This window comes from Mytilus trossulus, chromosome 4, assembly GCF_036588685.1.
Source record: "Mytilus trossulus isolate FHL-02 chromosome 4, PNRI_Mtr1.1.1.hap1, whole genome shotgun sequence".
Lineage (NCBI taxonomy): Eukaryota > Metazoa > Mollusca > Bivalvia > Mytilida > Mytilidae > Mytilus > Mytilus trossulus.
The window spans coordinates 29,904,941-29,926,055 of NC_086376.1; the positions used below are offsets into that span (position 1 = coordinate 29,904,941).

Sequence of the window (21,115 nt, forward strand, 5' to 3'; positions counted from 1 at the left end):
TTTTACAGTGATACATAAGTTTATCTCGCTAACATATAATACGTTGTTACATACACGAGCGAATCGTACAAGTTGATATATATAAACACCATTAAAGTCTGTTTTGATCATACAGCTTCTAACTTTTGTACGTATCTACACATCCCAGGCTTCCATATGTTTATGTTTAAGCGTTCCTGGTAAAGGTAAATCCCGAAAAGAAAACGGTTCATACACACAAAATTCACAAAGATTATTTATCCGATATTTCGGATTTTCTTCAACATCTCTTTTAAAGCTGGTTGGTTTGGGCGTCACGTTTGAGACTCATTAAGACAAAGAACATTAGATTTAATTAAAGTGTTGAATATGTAGCTTTCAAAAATAAGATTATTCAAAGGGTTAACTTTTATGTTTTAAAAGATAAAAAAAAAAAAGATTTTTGTTAAATAATTTGTAATTTCTGTATTTTATAAGTATTTAAAAAATGTGTTAGTTGATTTAGTTTAGCTAAAACGCGATTGATCTGGCACAGAAGTATTCTCTAAAGGTATGGTCCTTTATTGACGGCTGTATTACGTTTGTTATTATTATTTCGATTAAACATTGTGCTTTTATGCTCTATGTATTTTATGTTTCGTTACTGATCACAATTATATTCATTCGCAAACTGTGCTTACTTCTAGTATTTTTAATAGCCAAAGGACGTATGGTTTATGGTTCATTTAGATTATATGGTGTTGTTGTGATGTTGTCACACGATCCCTAGTATCTATGATGAGTTTACAAAACAAACTCAAATAAATTGAACCCCTCTTATTGCAAACGGAACCACACTTAAAAACGTCATCATCTTCTCAGTCTTCTCTATGTAGGAGAAGTTGAGTGACTAGCCCAGTGCTAGCCCCAGTGACTTATGGATTGTTTGTTTTGTTGTCACTGAGTCAAGCCCGCCCTCCATTACATTCAATGGTGAAAGTTCCTGGTAGTTTACAGTGACAACAACAAAACATGAGGCTATGACCAGGGCTGGAAGAGCTGATGACATGCTATATGGATACATAATGGGGGTATGCAAGATTCCCTTCATATGTCTGTTCGGAATATTGGGACCATTCAACTTCCTACATATTGCCTTTTTAACCTTTTTTATGTGAGCGTCACTGACAGGTTTTTTGTGGACTAAACGTTCGTCTGTCGTTGAAACTTTTGATCCAGGTATCTACGATGAGTTTATTCTTAATAAAAAAAGGTAATTCTATTTTGGGACAAGGCCTGTTTTCATGTTTTAAAAATGTGTTGACAATATAACATGCTTGTTTTGTTGATATTTTGTTATTAAGAAACACTCCTATTGTTTTGAAAAGAATAAAATTCTTCTCTTTCTTAATCAAACTACCTAAACAAAGAGTTGATGCTCGGTGACGTAATTTGTTTACATGTATTTTTAATGAACAACAATATCTAAGGTTTCTTTAACAAAGGGACGTACAAATAAAAATAAATAAGTTATGCGTCAATGATGTTTATACAATAATAAATGAGCGAAGACTGTTGTTGATATCTGTTTACTGATTATGTGCAGTATCTGGCAGTGTCCAGATATTTAGTCCAGCTATTTTATGAGAACCGCTTTCAACCAAAATATCAGGTGAGCTGTTCTTTCTGTTTTGATTCTATCGCTACATATTACAAAAAAAAAATGCGCCATGAAGCCTGAAAGGTCGATTCAGACCAAACTACACCTTCGTCATCTATATACAAGGAGTCTGCTTTTAACTGTGATTTTAGTCTAATGTATAAAAATTATAAGCCTGGTATATTTGATGAGTGATTAACTGAAGTGTGATTTAAGTGCAATGAAGCTTACAAATCAAATGATTTTTGTAACTATAAATCAAACACCATGTCAAAGAGGGTAGAAGAAAACAGTGATAAATACTATGTCTGTCCATATTGATATGTAATTGAATTTTAAGATATACATGTAGTTTTTTTTGTCCTTGTAGATTATCAGGTAATAAAATTGAAAATGGAAATGGGGAATGTGTCAAAGAAACAACAACCCGATCAAATAGCAGACAACAGCCGAAGGCCACTAATGGGTTTTCAATGCAGCGAGAAACTCCCGCACCCGAAGGCGTGCCTCAGGTGGCACCTTTGCTTGTTTCAAAGAAGTACTTTAACGCTGGTAAAATAGCAAATGTAAAATCACAAAACAAACTGAACTCCGAGGATAATCCAAAACTGAAATTCCCAAACCAAATGACAAAATCAAACGTTAAATACATCAAACGAATGGATAACAGCTGTCATATTCCTTACTTGGTATAGCCATTTTCTGATGTTAGAAAATGAGGGATTAAACCTAGTTTTATAGCTAGTTAAACCTCTCACTGGTATGACAAAGACGCTGTCACATTCTAAAAACAATAGGATCTTTCTTTACGTGTGTTTCTGGCAATACATGAAACAAAAAAGATTCTAAAATTGAACATTTATTAAATATCTGTAAATTATGCTAAAAACAACAAGTTTAAAGACAAAAATACCTCCATGACAATTTGGTCACATTCATAATTTTACTCTCTGAAAGTCTCCAATAATACATCACAATAAATAAATTGTATGAAACAACATCATCAAATATGATTAAATTCACACTGGTTAATAAAATGATTTCTGATACACAATAAAAAAGTATATGAAAACAAAACATAACAATATGCCCTAGTAACAAACAAAAAAGGAGAATGGTAAAAAGAAAGACTTGCACACCAAGCTGATAGATAATACATAGATACTCCGTACAGTTTTGATTACCAAATTTACAACGAAATTGGGCATTGTTTAAATATACACTAATTGTTTATTCGTTAAAATGTAAAAAGAACTTATGAAAACCCAAAACTATAAAAGCAATATATACATAGAGCCCGAGTATTATGACGGAGGTATTTGAAGTTTATGAGATCCAGTGCTTTCCTAGACACCTCACTGAAGTATAGACGGATCCTCCATTCGTCCGGCGGATATGAGATCTGGTTTCCTTTTGCTGGTACCCATAGTCTGGCTAGATATAAGGTACACGAAGCAATGTAGAAGTTCAGAAATTGTATTATCGGTATTTGTAAACATAGTCTTTCCAACTCAGAATCACTATAGGAATCTAATATTTGAGGTATATGAAGAGTTTTATGCCTCTGACAACCTGAGTAGTAAACATATTCCTTAATATGCATATTAACATCAAATATTTAGATAATTGTTGGGTCTTTCAATTGCATTGAGAGTTGCATGTTTGCATATCTTTTCTGCTTCAAATTATACTTTAGTATCAAAATGATTCTTGGATGTATATCACACCATTTAAACGACAACAATCACCTGATATCAGGACGAAGAAGTCCTAACCTGATTAAAATTGGTTATGTTTATGTTTAAGAATAAGAATATATCACGAAAATGAATCCCATAAATAAAAATAAATAGACTATTCACACAAAATGTTACACAATGTTAAACAGATTGTTTCAAAGCAAGATTGAATGTTTTCACAATATTTTTGTAGAGCAATGACAGCTAAACAAAGTGGAGATCATATAAATGTATTTTTTTGAAAGACATATAAAAGCTAACTCTTTATTACTTTAAGGAAATCCTATTATTTCCTATACATATGAAAAGGGATTTATACACTTATCCTTTTTTTTAATATTAAAACGAAGAATATACCTTTATTTTTATACATGATTAAAAAGGGGAAAATAGACATCATTAATAGACCAAAAAGGTTTTCCAAAATGACACTTTAGAACAACCACCAATGATGAGTTTACCAAAATAAAAACACTTTTTGATAAACTTCATACCATGCATTCACCGATTTAAATGTTATATCTTAGATACACTTAAAATTAAAAGGGAGAAGGTATTTCAGGCATATCTATGCTCCCTTGAATTCGAAACTCAAAAAGTACATTAAATCTATCAAATAACATTACCCGGGTTTCGACAAGATATTTATCTGTGACCTATACGTATTTGCTTTATAAAATTATTAAATATTATAATTTGATTATTGCATCGAACTTCTTGTGTCCATTCAAAGCTGCAAAAACTGCCAAATTATCCCATTTTCAGATATTGGAAATGAGCATTACTTTATTTATCTTATTCAAAGATGTAAATGTTGGGCAAAATATAGTATTTGGTAACCGCTTGGCTCGTATCTAATTGACCAAAACCTATGGCGTAAAAGTGTCATTTTGAGTATAAAACCCTATTTTCGACATGTTAATTACATTATTCTAAAATCTTAGTAAGGTCATAGTGAAATTCATGTATCTAGTTGTAAATGTGTCCATCCCATATCCCAGTATCATCACAAAATTAATATAATTTTGAAAGGGTTTGAGGAATTTTAATCATTTTTGAAATTTGTGGTGCCGATTAATAGTATTTATCATACCCACTCCTTTCCGATAAATAGGCAACCTACATACACATATTAAACGAATTTACCAAAAGAATATACTCACATTCTTTTTTAAAGTACAGTGTCACTTTAAATATTTGATAGCAAAGTAAATTCGTTGCCCAAATATACTTCAGTTTCTATTAAATTAGCATTTGAATGTTACATACTTCCAAGAACAGACCTCATGTAAAATTACCTATTATATGACCATTTAAAAAAAATAGTACAACAAACAGGATTCTTGAGTCTATTGAAAATACAACATAACGCCACGTGGATGGAGAGAGAATTTAAAACGGTTTCTTGACTAAAATTGCGTCACAGTAGTTGTACCCGTCAATATACCGGAATTGCACATTTGTGAAGCCATGCTTGGCAAAGAGTTTTTGATATTCTGATGCATTGCGTTCTTTTCCTTTCGACATTAAAGCCAGAATTAAGTCATTGGTCGTACAAATTTCTGGGCTGGATTTGTCGTCACTTAAAACTTTCTCTAAAACCAACAGACTGCCACCTGAAATAAAAGAAATAAGAAGGTTATATAAAAAAGAAGATGTGATATGAGCCAATGAGACAACTCTTTCAAAGAGACCAAATGACACGAAATCATCAACTACAGGTCAACATAAAGAATTCAACAATGAACAAAGCCAATACCGCATAGTCAGCTTTTAAAGACCTCGAAATGACACAAACGAGATAACTAACGAACTAATTTATGTTATTTTATAGCAGTTTTACATAATTCCAATAAATATTGAGGTTATTTATTTTAAAATAAAATCTCCATTTTAACCTATTTAGGTGTAAAATCAACGATCTAAACTTAAACTTTAGACAGAAAAAAGTTCTATCTAACTTACTGACATGTCTTTTTTCACTTAAAACACGCATCATCTTGAATCATTATATTTGATATTTTGAGTCAAACATGATCCTATGTTCGACAGTCTTTTATAAAGAGATGCGAAGACTTATTTCATCCTCATGGAAGTTTATATTTACCTGGTGGTAACTTAGCGAATATTTTGTTAAGGAGTTGATCCACACGAAGCTCATCCCAGCCATGTAAAACATGTCCCAGTATATATAAATCGCCTGAAGGTATGTCGTCTTCAAAGAAATCTCCTATTCAAACAAAAACAAATATACAGCATAAAATATTTAAATATACATACGACAAAAAAAATGCAACCAGATACACAAAACATTAATCTTGAAAAAATACAGAGGTTTCAAATCTGGTCTTATAAGCTCTTAAAAAAAAGGTTTTGATTTTAAAATATTTTGGCCTCGAGCATCACTGAAGCCTGAGACCTTAATTGTCGAAATGTGCATCGGATGCAGATAGAAGATAAGTTGTACCATAAGGGTTATTATAGCCTTGATGATATTGTATAAAAAAGAAGATGTGGTATGATTGCCAATAAGCTATCCACAAAAGACCAAAATGACATAAACATTAACAATTATAGGTCACCGTACGGCCTTCAACAATGAGCAATGTCCATACCGCATATAGCCAGCTATAAAAGGCCCGGATAAGACAATGTAAAACAATTCAAGGTTTACATGAACAAAATCGACTAAAGAACTAACCTGCTTTGTATTGAATTGTTCCGTCTGAATTGTTCGGGAACATTTTCTGTGCGAGCTGTACAACTGGAGGCAAGTCAAACATTGTTACTTTCATGTTGGTGTATGTGTTGGACAGTTCGATTGAGATTCTGCCTGATCCACCTATTACATAAATATTGAATGTCTATTAACATAAAATGCATGGTTATCATAAAAAATGATAGAAGTAGGGAATGGTTAGACCTTAGTTCAGGAAGAAACTCTTTAAATCAGAAAGTAAAACCCAAAAATACTGAACTTCCGAGGGAAATTCAAAACGGAAAGTCTATAAAATCCAATGGTAAGTTTCATCAATTTTTTTAAAGCATTTACCTGAAACAGATTGGAAATAATCTTTGTAACATAGAAGCTTGGAATATTTTTTTTTTATGAAAATGGTTGACACAAACAACCTGAAAATTTTAAGAGTTAATTCCCTTAACATCCTTAAACATGGTTGAAATTTGAGATTTTTTTAGATGTACCATAAAATGTAATGATGTTTACAGTTATTGTTTTGTCATTTATTAAAAAAAATTCTTACTAAATTTCTTCACAAACTTCACAAGTTCTTGCTTAATTAGATAAATTTGCATCCAACTTAATTGTCTATTTGGCAAAAAAAAAACAAAAAAAAACCATAAATATTATCAATTTACTTAAAAAATAAATTATTTAAATTATTATACATACCACCAAGATCAACTGCTTCTCGATGAGGACTGAGATCAAAAGCGCGCACAACAGCACTGGCGCACGAACAAGAGAATGCATCTGTTGACATTATGAATTTGGATAACATGTCACATGGTGGGTTGTCCATGTTATTTGGTTTAGGCATCATCGATGACATCATAGAAGTTGACATCATTGACATTTTCATTGCCATCATGCCATTAGGCATGGGTGGCATTTTGTTCATATTCATTCCATTCGGCATTGGTGGCATTTTATTACTTTTTGACACATTTGTTTTGGTTGGACTGCATGTTGGTGATATTTTATCCTCAATCTTGATTGTTTTCATTTTCATTTCAGAAATGTTCTTTTCATTTTTTATGTCTGTAAGATTCACACCATTCTTATTCATGCCATTTTTCATGGCTGCTATATTTCTGTTGATGTCAAACTTAGGTAATCCTGGAATTAAAAGAAATCAGTTTATTTCACTTCTAACTCAAAATTTATTTTTGAAATGTGCCAGTCTTCATTAAAAGTAAAAGTAAGAATACAAGTAAATAGAAAAATGTAAGACCTTTTTGACCCTCACTGTAACGGGTGAAGGGTAAGAGCAGAAATCAGTGGTGTTAAACACCAAATCATTGACAGCCAATGCCGCTCTATCTGATTTTAGAAGACAAACTTTTGAAAAGTGCCATTTCTCCTGTTAGACAGAATAGTACGCCAATAACAATCAGAGAAAAACCACTAAAAAAACCCACCCCAAAACAAAACAAAACGAACCGAACCGAAACGAAAGATAAGATGTATCAATATGATAAACAGTCATAGACAGGTGTCATAGCAATAGTCAAGCTCCGATACGAAAAGAATTCAGAAAACTAGGAAAGAAATTTTACCCAGACAATCATCACAAAAACACCGGTACCAAATTGACTGAACACATTATATATGTCCAAAGAAAAATAAGTTAGCCCAATTTTGAACAGACAAATGGACATTTTATTGGGTTTATCTAGAGTTTTCACATTTCATCCTTCCACCTTTAAACATCAATCCGCGGACCAACAAAGGCTACACAGAGGAACATACAATAAAAAATAGTATAGGAAGACCAATGCACTCTAAAAATACCGGTACAATAAATAGCACAACCGCAAAAACTCCCGCCCTTAATTTACAATCTTGTCATTAAGCAGTCAATCTAAATCTATGTAAAAACTAAGAATAGAAACGCTAAAATTTTAAAATACAAAGCCAAGTCAAGGTTTGTTTCTCATTTGCCTTCAAAAAAAGTAATTAAACAGGGCTCGTATAGAAGTTTTGTCCTATTTTCTGCAATCGATGAAATAATAAAATATCTTAATTATTCCGATTATTCAGTAGGTACAAAATAAAATGTATACCGATTTCCATTAATTGTCATGTGAATTAAAATAAAAATTACATATGTTCGATATGAATGAAAGTTTACAATATATACAACATGTGCTGTAAAATTAAAGCTAAACAATGTGTAATTCAAAGGTTTTATTTAAAAAAAAATGTCCTTGAAGAATATTGGAAATGTTCAATCAATCAAAGAAAGTGTAACATATGAATTATTAAACTTGTTCTCTCTTATTTTACTGTAGGAGGTGATGTACTTTTTAGTCGTGAGTCATTTCATTTTTATCAATGAAACATCATGTCATTCAAGTTGTTTCACGCGACAGCTGTGACTGTCACTGGCAAAGGAAAGAAAAAGTAAACGAAAGACCAAAGTATATTTCATTGATGACATATTATATTCTTTGAAACACATTTATATTTTATGAAGTAATTCTTAAAATCAATACCTTTCAGCTATATCAGGTTTTTTTATCAATTGAAATGAGTATTTGCTTTTTATATACACCTACACACGTTTTCCCATATAAACAACAATTATGCTAAAGTGAAAATAATAATAATAATAAAGAATATACTTAAAAACTAATGTATATCTCAAATTCATATCTGCATATTAAACTTCATGCACACTTGAACTTGTGACGACCTCGACAGAAATTGAAATCGGTCATTGTAGTATTCATAGTTGTAATACATATACTATTTTATTCAAATAATAACAAAACAACTATGTTTTTAACATTTCCAAAATATATTAGAATTTTTATTTTCCCCTTCTTTTTCTTAAACCATTTTCATTTTTTTGGTCACATTTCCTTAATCGTAGTTATATGAAACTATTTACAAGTGCCAACCTTGAAAATAATTGCACGAATTCCCATCAGTCAAGGTTATGTTGGACAATTGAAAAATAACAAAGTAATGTCAAATCATGAATTATAACTATCAATATCATACGACGGATTGCGTTACTATAAAAATAATAAACTAAAAAAACAACATATTTTTAACCTAACATAGCATAGCATAACAGTGGTCGTTGTACAAAAGGACATTGACACTATCTTTGTTGCACAAATGTCGTGCACTGCTCCTAATTTTTTCTGATCCATATAAAAATGTGTCAAATTTTGGACCGATCACGGTTATTCCCCTTTGACATAGATCTATCTCTACGTAATAAAATGAAACACGTGTGGTGAACCTTAGCTAATACAAATACTGCTTAAAATCTAAATATTTCTAATCTATACATTTTCGAAATGATATGGCTGTTTTTCCAATTCACTGACCATGGTATATGCCCTATATTTTTATATGGCTTTCTATGCGGTAATGGTACGGCGAACTTATGTTGCTGACCATTGGTCACTGATGGACAGTTGACTCATTTGCAATCTCACCACATCTTATTTTTAGATATATGTACAAAGATTTCATCACAACTTCATGGAAAACTACATGAAACAACATTTGAACCTTCCTGCATTCAAATCTTTACTCCAAACCTAGACGGACGAACGAACGGACGTATGTATACACGATATCTACTTTCTCTAAAATATCGTAGTCGGGACACAAAGTTGGACAAAAACAAATCACACAATACTTTAAAAAAAGAACAGAAAAAAAAATATGTACAATTTTATGTCGAGTGGAATATAAAAAAGACCAATACAATTATATACCAAATATACACATAAAGTAACTGATTACAGATAGAATAAATAAATCAACAGACATAAGAAACAACATTGAATATATTGATAACTGTGATTCGAACAGATGACGAACACATGACTAGGTCATGAAACATCTCTCTAACCTGGTTAGGATTTTTTATCGTGCTGAATGCAGAATATAATTAGAAACAAACAAGAGTGCTTGACATAATATACATGACTTGTAATTACTGACAAATAGCAACCGAAGTAGCTATTTATGTTTTACAACGTACAGAAAAGTGACAAGAGGATTTTGTATAAATTGTGCATATGCACTTCAGATCTTACTCTCAACATTATTATAATCATTGACTGATGTAAATGATGTAGAGATTATTTTCAACAAATCCCCCTCTCTCTCTCTTTACAATAACATTTAGTCTAAATTAGCAGTTTTAACATTTTATTGAACAACAGCAGGTTTTCTATGTAAAAAGTTTATAAAAGATGAATCATGACCTAATTTTTTGTTCGTCATCTGTTTGAGCAATTTAGAAAACTGAACCTAAAGGAGATGCTATAATTAAGGAATTTTCAATATAAAAACCGTAAGGAATGAGTTTACCCTAAAGTATCAAAAAAGGGAACTGTGGGTAGTACGATACCGACAACGACGCACATAAATGACACGCAGTGGACAATATTTATTTTTCAAGAGTGAGGCCGTGTAATGATGTCGAGCTCTAAATTATTCGGTCAAAAAAAGGGAACAGATTAAAAATAATGTTTTAAATCAAAGATCAAAGAAGAATGAAGGGTTTTCTTTTAACATAGCAATGGCAACAGAAAGTCATCCATATAAATTGATTGATTACTTAATCGGTGATCGCTTTACGCTGCATCAGCACAAAAAGGCTACATAACGGCGAAGGTCCATAACAAGAAACACTTTTTGCTATATTTTTAGTCTTTGCTGATAATTTCAAAACTGAACAACACAGGCTAAAACTGCAAAGACTAGATAGTAAAAAGAAGCAAAATACTGTTTTAGAAGCAGTAAGAAGAAAAAATATCGTTTACATATCGGACTAAAATACCTCTCAGACCCAAGAAACTGCCCAAGTATGACTTTCAATATTTCACTGTAGTGCTTAAGGGAATCAACCTATAAAATTGTGGCATGGTTCAAAAAGAGGGGCGAAAGATACCAGAGGAACATTCAAACTCATAGATTGAAAATAACATGAAAATAATCTGACAACGACTAAGAAAGTAAAAGACAAAGACAAACAGACAAATAATAGTACAAAAGACAGAGCATAAAAACTAAAGACCAAACAATACGAACCCTACCAAAACTAGGGGTGACCTAAGGTGATATTCGAGCTATGTAACTATAACTTACCATTTTTCAACAGTTCGGGGAGATTTTCTGTTAGGGGTAAACACATCTTATCGCTCATCATGATGAGACCAATCATTGTTGGCTTCTTAGATCGTGTTAGGTACTTGGATGTACTTGGTGAATTTTTGTAAGTATTTGATCCTGAAATAAATAAAATTGTATTTTCGTCAAAATTAACAGTTATTTTGAACCAAAGTCAAAACACGGTACAATTTTAACAAGAGGAAGTCACGACTTGGCAGTTAAATGTTTAAATATGTTTAGTTTGTTTTTCAAATTTGCAAGACAAAACGTTTTATCTGATATCAAGATTCATCATGAAATATTAAAGTTATATCTTGATCAAAGACTCATCACTAGAAATAAAAAAAAAATGGGCAAAATTTTGTGTAGAGAATTAAGGTTCAACATTTGATCGCTTAAGATTAATGGAATTATGGGAGGATATTAAAATTAACTATTAACTTATATCAGTAACATCATTGACGTAGTTTAAATGTTCATGTTTTTAGAATAGCATGGTCACGATAAAGTTATTTTCAACATCACCTGTTATACATTTTTAATCATCTCTCCGGAAATAGCTAATTGTTTACAGGCACATATGCTTACCCTTTTTGTTTTGTTCGACAATGATTAACCGGTAACTAACTAATGTATTCATCAGTCTTTCCAAAATTTCCAGGTCGTACGCAAACTTCTTTGATAGCAGTTCCAGTGATGCAGGTTCTCCGACGCTTTCTATGGCATCAAAGAAACCGGCTTCTACACATTGAACCATAATCTGTAAATTAAACATGTATCTAGTGATATTTTAGGATGAAATTGAACAAACTTCGTTCGTTAATTAATTTTATTTTCATGAATGAGCCAATGGTCAGTAGTTTTAACAAAGAACACCAGCTATAATTACATTTTGCAGCATTTTGTCTCTGTTTTTAAGCTGTCTTTCCTCGGGGATGGGCTGTAAATCGTGGGGTAATTACTTTTGTAGTTATTATTAAATGTATGACTGATGCTAAAATGATTTACAGATATAAGAAGGTGTGGTATGAGTGCCAATGAGACAACTCTCAATCCAAGTCACTAAAACAGAAGTTTTTTGTACTCTTTCCCACTATGCTGAATTCCACAACTCATCACTACTTGCAAAAGCCAAAAACTTTCAAAAATTTGTTACACTTTATACACAATCATTAACATTTTTTTTGAAGCTGTATATCTATATTATAACTATAGGCACGCATATCAACATATGGAAATGAAAAATCAATCCCCCCTCCAAAAAAAACCTTTTCATGCCCTCCGCCCTACCCCTATATCAAATGGTCGTCCCTTAATGAAATAAATAAACAAAACAAAAAACATGTTAACTTTTAGAATTTTTTTCTTATTCGTTTTAACTTATAAATTATGGAGGTTAAACAAACCAATAATCAAATCCAGCTTTTTCTAATTTTAGAACTTTTAACCGATAGCGTGAGTTTATTCCGGTGACAGTTCTCACTTATATGTGTGTCAAATCTTGAAGTTTTATTTATGGATACTTTCTTTGAATTTGTTTTAAAATAAGATTAGTCCTGATTATGTAATAAATGAAAAATTTAAACACCGTTTCAAGTATAAAACTGTTAATCTTTCTTGACATTCCAACCGTTTAGCTATCACCTTTCTGAACTTCAAAAGTTGAAATATGTTCAAATTATGTATTCCAGTGCTTACAAGTAAAAATGGGACAAGTTCGGTACAAACGACACCACCAAACTTATCTGATTACCAAGAACCGGGGGGTCTATGATCTCATGGTAGCAGGGATATAAGCACAAGTGAAGTCATGATATATGTCAACGTTAAATAAGGAAGTCACAGACAAATTCTTCTTTAAATACTTCAGATATATATTTTAGTTTATGTCAATATCTTAAATACTGCACTTTAACACGCAACTCTCATAAATGATACGAGTGGTTACACATAACGGATTTGTACCAAAGCCTTATTTTCAAATGTACCAATGTGGGACGTCTCTCTTGTTATATGCTTCCAAGAATTTTACCTCACAAATTTCAATGTCTTTTCAAATAAGCCAAAAAAGGTAACGTTTAAACAAACTTGTTATAAAGCAGTAAAGAGATATTCTTCTTACTAAAGTATCGGAAAATGAAGTATTCTGTAAAAGAATTCCAGATAAGCACTGGGAGTTAATTATTCTCGGGTAGTATGAAACTGGAAATTGGTGTTAAAGCTAAGAGACCTCACAACTAAACTTAAGTTGTTGGGTCGCTAGGTCTATTTCTTAATTTGATTTTCAAAATTACAGAAATAATTGTTTCTGATCTTTTCTTCTCGTGTTTTCTCTTATTATGGATTCGAAGGGAATTTTTCTTCTCGTGTTTTCTCTTATTATGGATTCGAAGGGAATGTTTCTTCTCGTGTTTTCTCTTATTATGGTTCCGAAGGGAATGTTTCTTCTCGTGTTTTCTCTTATTATGGATTCGAAGGGAATGTTTCTTCTCGTGTTTTCTCTTATTATGGATCCGAAGGGAATAATTCTAATACGTTTGTTATATCTGAAATTCTATGAAAAATGATAATCCTGAATAACATCTATACTTTGATAGTTGGATCGATTGATTGTTGGTTGTTAAAAGTCCAGTGGCAAATATTTCATGCATGTCCAGGACGATTTTGATAGTTGGTTACTGTTGGTCAAAATCAAGATACATTTTACATGCAAAATCTCCAAAAATTCATATGTATATGTCTTGACTGTACAATAAAATAAAATTTTGACAGGATAAAGTCAACTTCATTAATAAATTATTTTAAAACTTTATTTCATATGTTCATTATATACATTATTTGGGATTCTGTGACAGAGACATAAGAAACAAACGCCCAAATATGGATGTATTTGAATTCTATTTGTTACGAAGTTTCTTTGTTTAATGCAGTATACTTTTGTCACACATTCTTATTGTTGAATACCTGTCCATGAACTAAATTGAGCTTTTGTAATTAAAATTGAATCACTGTGTTCACGCGTGATCCGTACATGGGAGAGGTTTTACATTATTGCACATATTTGTGCAGTGGTATTAGTTTGAGCTGTTGAATCCGGTTTTTGTAAGATTGACGATATATTTAATCTTCATTTGATATTTGGTACAATTGTTTGGTTTGATCTCTTGTTTTCGTGACCCAGCTCGCCCTTAAACTGAAACTGAGACAGGTTAGAATATCAAAATGAACAGAGAGATTTTTCAGTACGTTTTATAGATAATAGTCTCTGTATTGTAAAAGTTATTCCTACCCTCTTATCATTTTTGTCCAACTTTCTTTCGGATATGCTTCTACTGTTTTCTGACAGTTAGAAATTTAATACGCTTCGATTATTACTGAAAATTAAGCTCTAAGTATGCTTTTATTATTTCTGATATTTAAGCCTTTACCGTTTGTGCTAACATTAATTTCTTACAATCTAAATTAGAATTTTCTTTGAATACATCGGCCCTGTTTGGAAAAGTCTATATGCTATCTGCATGTTAGCTTAGAATGCGCTTTCATTGCTTGTGATAATTATATGTTATATTATTTAAGAACAATTTATAAAATTTGTACGTTTTAATATTTTTGTTCTCGGTCAAATTTCACTGCTGAATGCATGTCATTTGATATACAACTATACCCGAAACTTGAAAGTTTTGCTGCTCGGAAATTTTTAAATATCTAAAAAATAAAATGTCAACATTTTTCCTTCTCGATGACTGGCAAATCTTAACATCATGGATATCAGTATAACTTGCAGCTTCAAAGAAAGAGAATCGAATACTATAGACGTATGCATATTTGTCATTATAATTATATAACCTATAAATGCACAAAGAAATAAATCTATACATTTGTAATTTAGTTCATTGACTGATTCAGTACAACATATTGCATGTCCCACGCCTTTCATTACAAAGATTTCAAATTATAAAATTAACTTGAGTTCAGTGAATACACAACACTGAGAAATTACCGAGGAAAGAAAATCGCGGCAAGTCAGACTTGACTAAGTCACCATCAGACTTAGGTTTGTGTTGTTAGGTTTGACTAAGTCATCAATGATGTTATTTTTGTCCTAAATGCTAATTATAATATTAATACAAGTAAAGTAATTTTTTTACTTGAATTGATATTTTCACAGTTTAATTTTCGAAATACCTGTTATTTTTGTTTTGCAGTGTTGATTCCAGTATTGTATGATAAGAACATTTCACATTTCTGCTGATCTATCATATTTTGTTCAAGGCTAAGAAAATAGGTACATTTAGTTCATGGACAGTAGTTTGGAAAGAAAAACACCGTGGCCTTGAAGAATGTTATTGTCCAGTTTAGTGAACAAGTGTTTACCCGTATCTAATGTAAATAAATAGCCACTTGTTTTCAATCCTGTCCTGAAGCACAGATTTGAAGGATTTAATCTTTATTAGAAATTCTGCCACTGATACAATATATCAGTGATGTAACAAAATATTTAAATTAAACTACCACTGCCAATGAACACAAATACTTTCAAAACCCCTCGAATGTTGGGATATTCAAAAATATACATTTTGGAAGCAGTTCCCTATGTACGATTGCTGTTATATTCTAAATGGAATAAAATTGAAGAAAAAAGGTCTTGGTTTTAGAACAAAACTATTGATAAATCAGTTTTGAAAACCTTAATGACATGCTGCATTCCCGTTGATTGTTGTCCCATTTTTGTATTTGATTTGTTAATACGACTTATATGCTATGCGGTCATTTTTTGTATGAAACCACTCAATTGAACAATTATCCATCTCAAAACATATTAACAGTATGCTATCGGCCTGTTGATTTCGATATTGAAATATTTCTCATAACCACAGTGTACTTTACATTTATATGCCAGTAGAGGACGGTCTATAATAAGGTATACTCATTCACAACAATAGTATGACGACACAAGATTTACGTAACAAGAATTTGACAGTTACTGTGTTAACATTATTTATAACACGAGCGTGCATATGTAGATCAAGTATAATGTAAAAACAACTGTTGTAACACTATTATCACTTTTTCTTTCACAAAATAAACTATATATAATAAACTTAAAAACCAAAAAGAAAAATTAAACACTTTTATATTGCATTGAGAAAAGTTTTTACTATAAAGCTTTGCTTACCTTATATTTTGTTGCACCGTTGACAATTTGTAATATTTCGTCTGCCAAAGGATCAGATCGAAGCTCAGTACCGTTCATTTGGATGTCTGTCATTTTCTCAATCTGATTTTCCTTCAGATCTTTCAAATGTACGTGAATACTATCCTCACCGGCCGGCTTATAGTGTCTGACAGCTCGAAATCAGCTGATCGGGGATTTATATTCAAGAAACCAGGTCAAACATTATCCATATATGGCAGAAACTCCCACCCTTTACCTATTTAAACGCCAATCAGAAAATGAGATAGAATTCATTCAAAACAATACACAAATAAACATACATTAACTTGTATACGTTCACCGATTTAATATATATGTATATTACACTATAATTTGTATCTATATATCTTATTGATCGATATCCAGACTCACGTGTTAAATACATACATACTATTATCACAAAAAGAATGTTCGTAGCCCTACTTAAACAACCACTAAAAATATAATATTTAAATCGCATATTAGTATGATACCAGTCTTGTTGATTGCAAATTTATAATATATACGGAACAAAATAAAAGACGTTTGATTTGACAGTTGTTAGACAACAAACTTTTTCAAAATATTATTCATGATATTTTTAACTATGAAGCTGGTTATTTGATTATAAATAATTTTCAGTAAACATATTTATCAATATAATGAAATTGAATGTTCTCGTAATTTAAAAATAATCAATTTCCTCCTTGAAATAATAAGACGGAATTATAGTAATTATAAATATGAATTTGATAATACAAATCAGATACATTTAAAACGTTATGCATGCAATATGAAATATTCCCCACTGGACATTAAACAAACAGCATCAATCAATCAATCAATCAATCAATCAATCAATCAATCAACCATTCAATCGTATAAACTATTTATTTAGATTTGAATTAACATCAAGAATCTTTATCAATATAACATTTTTTAAAACTTGCACAAAGTAATGGGTTAAGGGATTACGATACCAAAATGATTTGTTCTTCTGACTCATCCATGCATTTGACAAAATATTCTTTCGAAATGACATTATCAACGTATTTGATTAAATGAAAGTTGCTTAGAGGACGTATTTTTGGAAAGCAAGTATACATACCTATTGAAAAATTAACCCACATAAGTGACCAATATACAGTCCCAATCAATATTTTGGGTGAGGTGAAGGGGTGGGGAGGGCAGAAGGATTTTATTTGCGAAACTTGCCTAAATTATTTTTTTAGATGTTAGAATATTTTTTACATCTCTTCCCTCATCTTTTAACTCCAAAATAGGCCACGGCAATAAATTATGACTGTCAAGATTTGAGGATTTGCTATTTGAACAAAAGTAAAATATTCTGATATTATGTTCAGAACTCTGTCGGAAGTGTGATAAAGTCCATTAATTTTCAGAATAAAAGAACACACATGCTACCCTCCTGTTTACTGGATAATAATGACGGGGTTATTAAGATTAGAGAAGAATATCCGGTTGTCATTAGAATACACATAAATGTCACTTTCTGTAATGAACACAACTAACACCTGGTTTGTACTTTTGACGACAAATCTACGTCATTTCAATGTCTTTCAAGGTGACGCAAAACTATCTTAAAAAGCTATATATATCAATGAGATATAAATTATGGTTCTTGTAAGGTTAATGAGACAGCTAGCCACCAGAGACCTTTATGACGTAGATATTATCAAATATATGTCACAATACGACCTACAGCAAATTGAGCGAAACCTTTACTGTTTATAAAGCTATAAAAAGTCCCGACTTAACATGCTTAAGCAAAAAGTGAAACAAAACAAATAAGAAAACCAACGGTCTGGTTTATGAACAGTACAACAAACAGGAAAACAAATAAGATATACGGCATCAAACGACATCCAATGAGTATATAAATGAACTAAAATTTAAAATCGTACAAGAATAACAAAAACCAGAGGCCCTTGTCTTGGGACAGGCACAAAAGCTATAAAAGGTTCCGACATAACAAAACGGCAACAAACGGATCAACAAACGGCAACCACTGAACTACAGACTCAAAACTTTTTTTGTTAATTACAAGTATGATCATGTAAACGTTGAATGAGAGAGACTATCTGCAATTTGCCTTTGATGACGATCTGTTTAACAGTTTGAATTTCAAATTTAAAAGGACAACGGCACCCCTCTTTCTATGTTTTGGATGACAGCAAATAATTAACTAATTATGCATTCGAATTATCAATAAAGAAATAAAGAGTATGTTACATAAAATAAATCATGTTTGAGTTACGACGCATTTACCCAACCTGCTGTAACTGGTTAATTTGTTAAAGATTTGTTTAAATGTGCAGCTTAGTCATTGATTTTTTTTCCTTCTCAACTCTTACCATTGGAAATGTAAAATGCAGGTGTCGTGCAAAATCTAGCGATATGACAATTGACAAATGATATATTGACAAATAATGCTGATCAAGCAACATTTTGTGTACTACTTAAATTCATAATCTAAGTTATAAAATTGTATTAGTTGGTCATTGGGTTACTTGGTGGATAAATGTTTGTTTAAACTGCAATTATTGGAAAAGTACACATTATGCACTTCTACAAAATAATGTACTCTCTAATAAATTTGCTTAACTTCTATACAAAGCAATTCGCTCTATCATTATAAGTTGGTTCAATTAATTTATAATTTTGATCATGTACTTTATGTACTAGTTTTGTGTCATCGGTGTATACCCCGTATCATTTATTTTCTATATTATCTTGTGCTTTGATTGTGTTTTATTTCATATTTAAGGTCGAAGTACTTTATTATGTCATTGCATATGTTGCTGATTACTCAAATGGAGGGACCATCAATACTAATAAGTAAACAAAAAGGACCTGAACAGAACCATGCCAAGAAATTGCCTCCGTTGAAATTCTGAAAATATCCCATATAGAGCAAATTACATGGATGATTAATATTGACCATTTGGTATATGGTCGTGTTCTTAGCGAGACGTACATAAAGGTCATAAATTAATTTCATTAAATCTGTATCTACTAGTGGTGCCGTAGGAGGTCCATCGGAATTTTTAGCTAGGATTTCTTGGCATGCAGCCAAAGCCTTCGCTAGTCAACTCTGTCTATGAGGTTGATACCATAGTTTTATCAGTTTTCAAATGAAGATGGTGGTAGAAGATGGTGGATGATGGGTACAAAAGGGATATTTAAACTTATAAATGGATATCAAACTGGCAATACCATGATAATAAAACACGATCAAAAGACAAGAAGTATATAAAAACACAGCACACAAAACAACATAAAGACTAAGCAAGTGATACCAGGGTCACATACAGATAATGCTAATAACTTAATGCTAACTGTATTTGTCAAATGGATATTTTTTTATGATAACAGTTTTGAAATGTCTAGTAATGGTCTGTTGAAGGGCGGCAGTTCATTTTTGAATAAGTTTTGAATGTTTACAATTGAGAACGACAATTTAATTTTTTTTTATGCGTACAGACCCTTTTCTTATTATTTGTCGAAATATCAACATTACTTTAAGCTTCACACAACGCGTATCTTATTTTGCTGCCATTATACACTTTTAATCAGAAAATCTGGATTAAAATAAGAATAACACCTTGAACTTTTAGTTTAAACGACAATTGATTCTGTCAAAAGTACTGAATCAGCATATTTTTGAAGAATTTCTATAATCCACATGTTATTCAAAATATCGTTCTGAGTTTAATTGTCTTTTCACAATGGTCAAGGTGATATCAACATTTAAGTTGGTCAGCCGTTCAGAATACTGGTCAACCTATATCGGTCATTTAATACAACTGAATTTTAACCTTTTAATACCCATAACTGACCGATATAATCGCCTCAATGAATTCATCAAAACATGATTATAGACGTATTAGCTAATTTCTTACTAGGTACATGTATACTAATGTCTGCACATAATTCATATGTATTCATAGGGAAAATTTTGTTCAATCATTCCTTATTTCTTAGTAAGGTTTGTTCAATGGCGGCTTTTGTTCCAAGTTATTGTACACAGATTTATCTTTAAAAAAAAGAGTTTAAATACACAGAGCATCGTTAATTATTAAAACCTACAGAGAAAAGAATGAAAACATATATATAGAATAAACCAAAAATTAAATGGGGTTAAAAATGTAGGTAAAATAATATTTATCTAAATTATATACCTGGCAATTGAGTGAATTAATATTTTTTCTTTCAAGAAAGCAATGCCAGATTGCTGATATATTAATCAAAGTATTTCTCTCTCTCTCGAAAAACACACTAAATACGGGGCGCCGAATGGGACTCTTGTGGTTTTGTACTCAAAATTCAATTTTGTACGGACAAAAGTGACTTTTGTTCAACAAAAATGAGTTCAGTTTAACAAAATTTGTATCATACTACAAATTTAAAATTTTGTCATACAAAATTATCTATCAGCGGACAAAAGTCACTTTTGTCATGACAAAATTCATTTTTGTTACACTGACTTGACTTTTGTTACCTAATTTGAAAATTGAGCGACAAAAGTCAATTTTTTATTCAAATTAGTTTAGTTTGGTTTCTGTGAACTAATTTGCATACAAAATCGACTTTTGTTACACAAAATTGACTTTTGTTACACAAAATTGACTTTTGTTACACAAAATTGACTTTTGTTA

The 21,115-nt window shown here is 31.3% G+C and overlaps 1 protein-coding gene across 1 annotated transcript; it reads right to left on the reverse strand.

The window, feature by feature from the left end:
- Positions 1-2,461: 2,461 nt before the first annotated feature.
- On the reverse strand, positions 2,462-16,622 carry LOC134715073 (acetylserotonin O-methyltransferase-like). Its single transcript, XM_063576954.1, has 7 exons — positions 16,419-16,622; positions 11,831-12,002; positions 11,219-11,359; positions 6,770-7,216; positions 6,059-6,199; positions 5,465-5,587; positions 2,462-4,973 (listed from the first exon to the last, which is right to left on the reverse strand). The coding sequence occupies exons 1-7, from the start codon at positions 16,509-16,511 to the stop codon at positions 4,750-4,752; spliced, it is 1,341 nt and encodes a 446-aa protein (XP_063433024.1). The 5' UTR covers positions 16,512-16,622; the 3' UTR covers positions 2,462-4,749.
- Between the last annotated feature and the right edge of the window lie 4,493 nt (positions 16,623-21,115).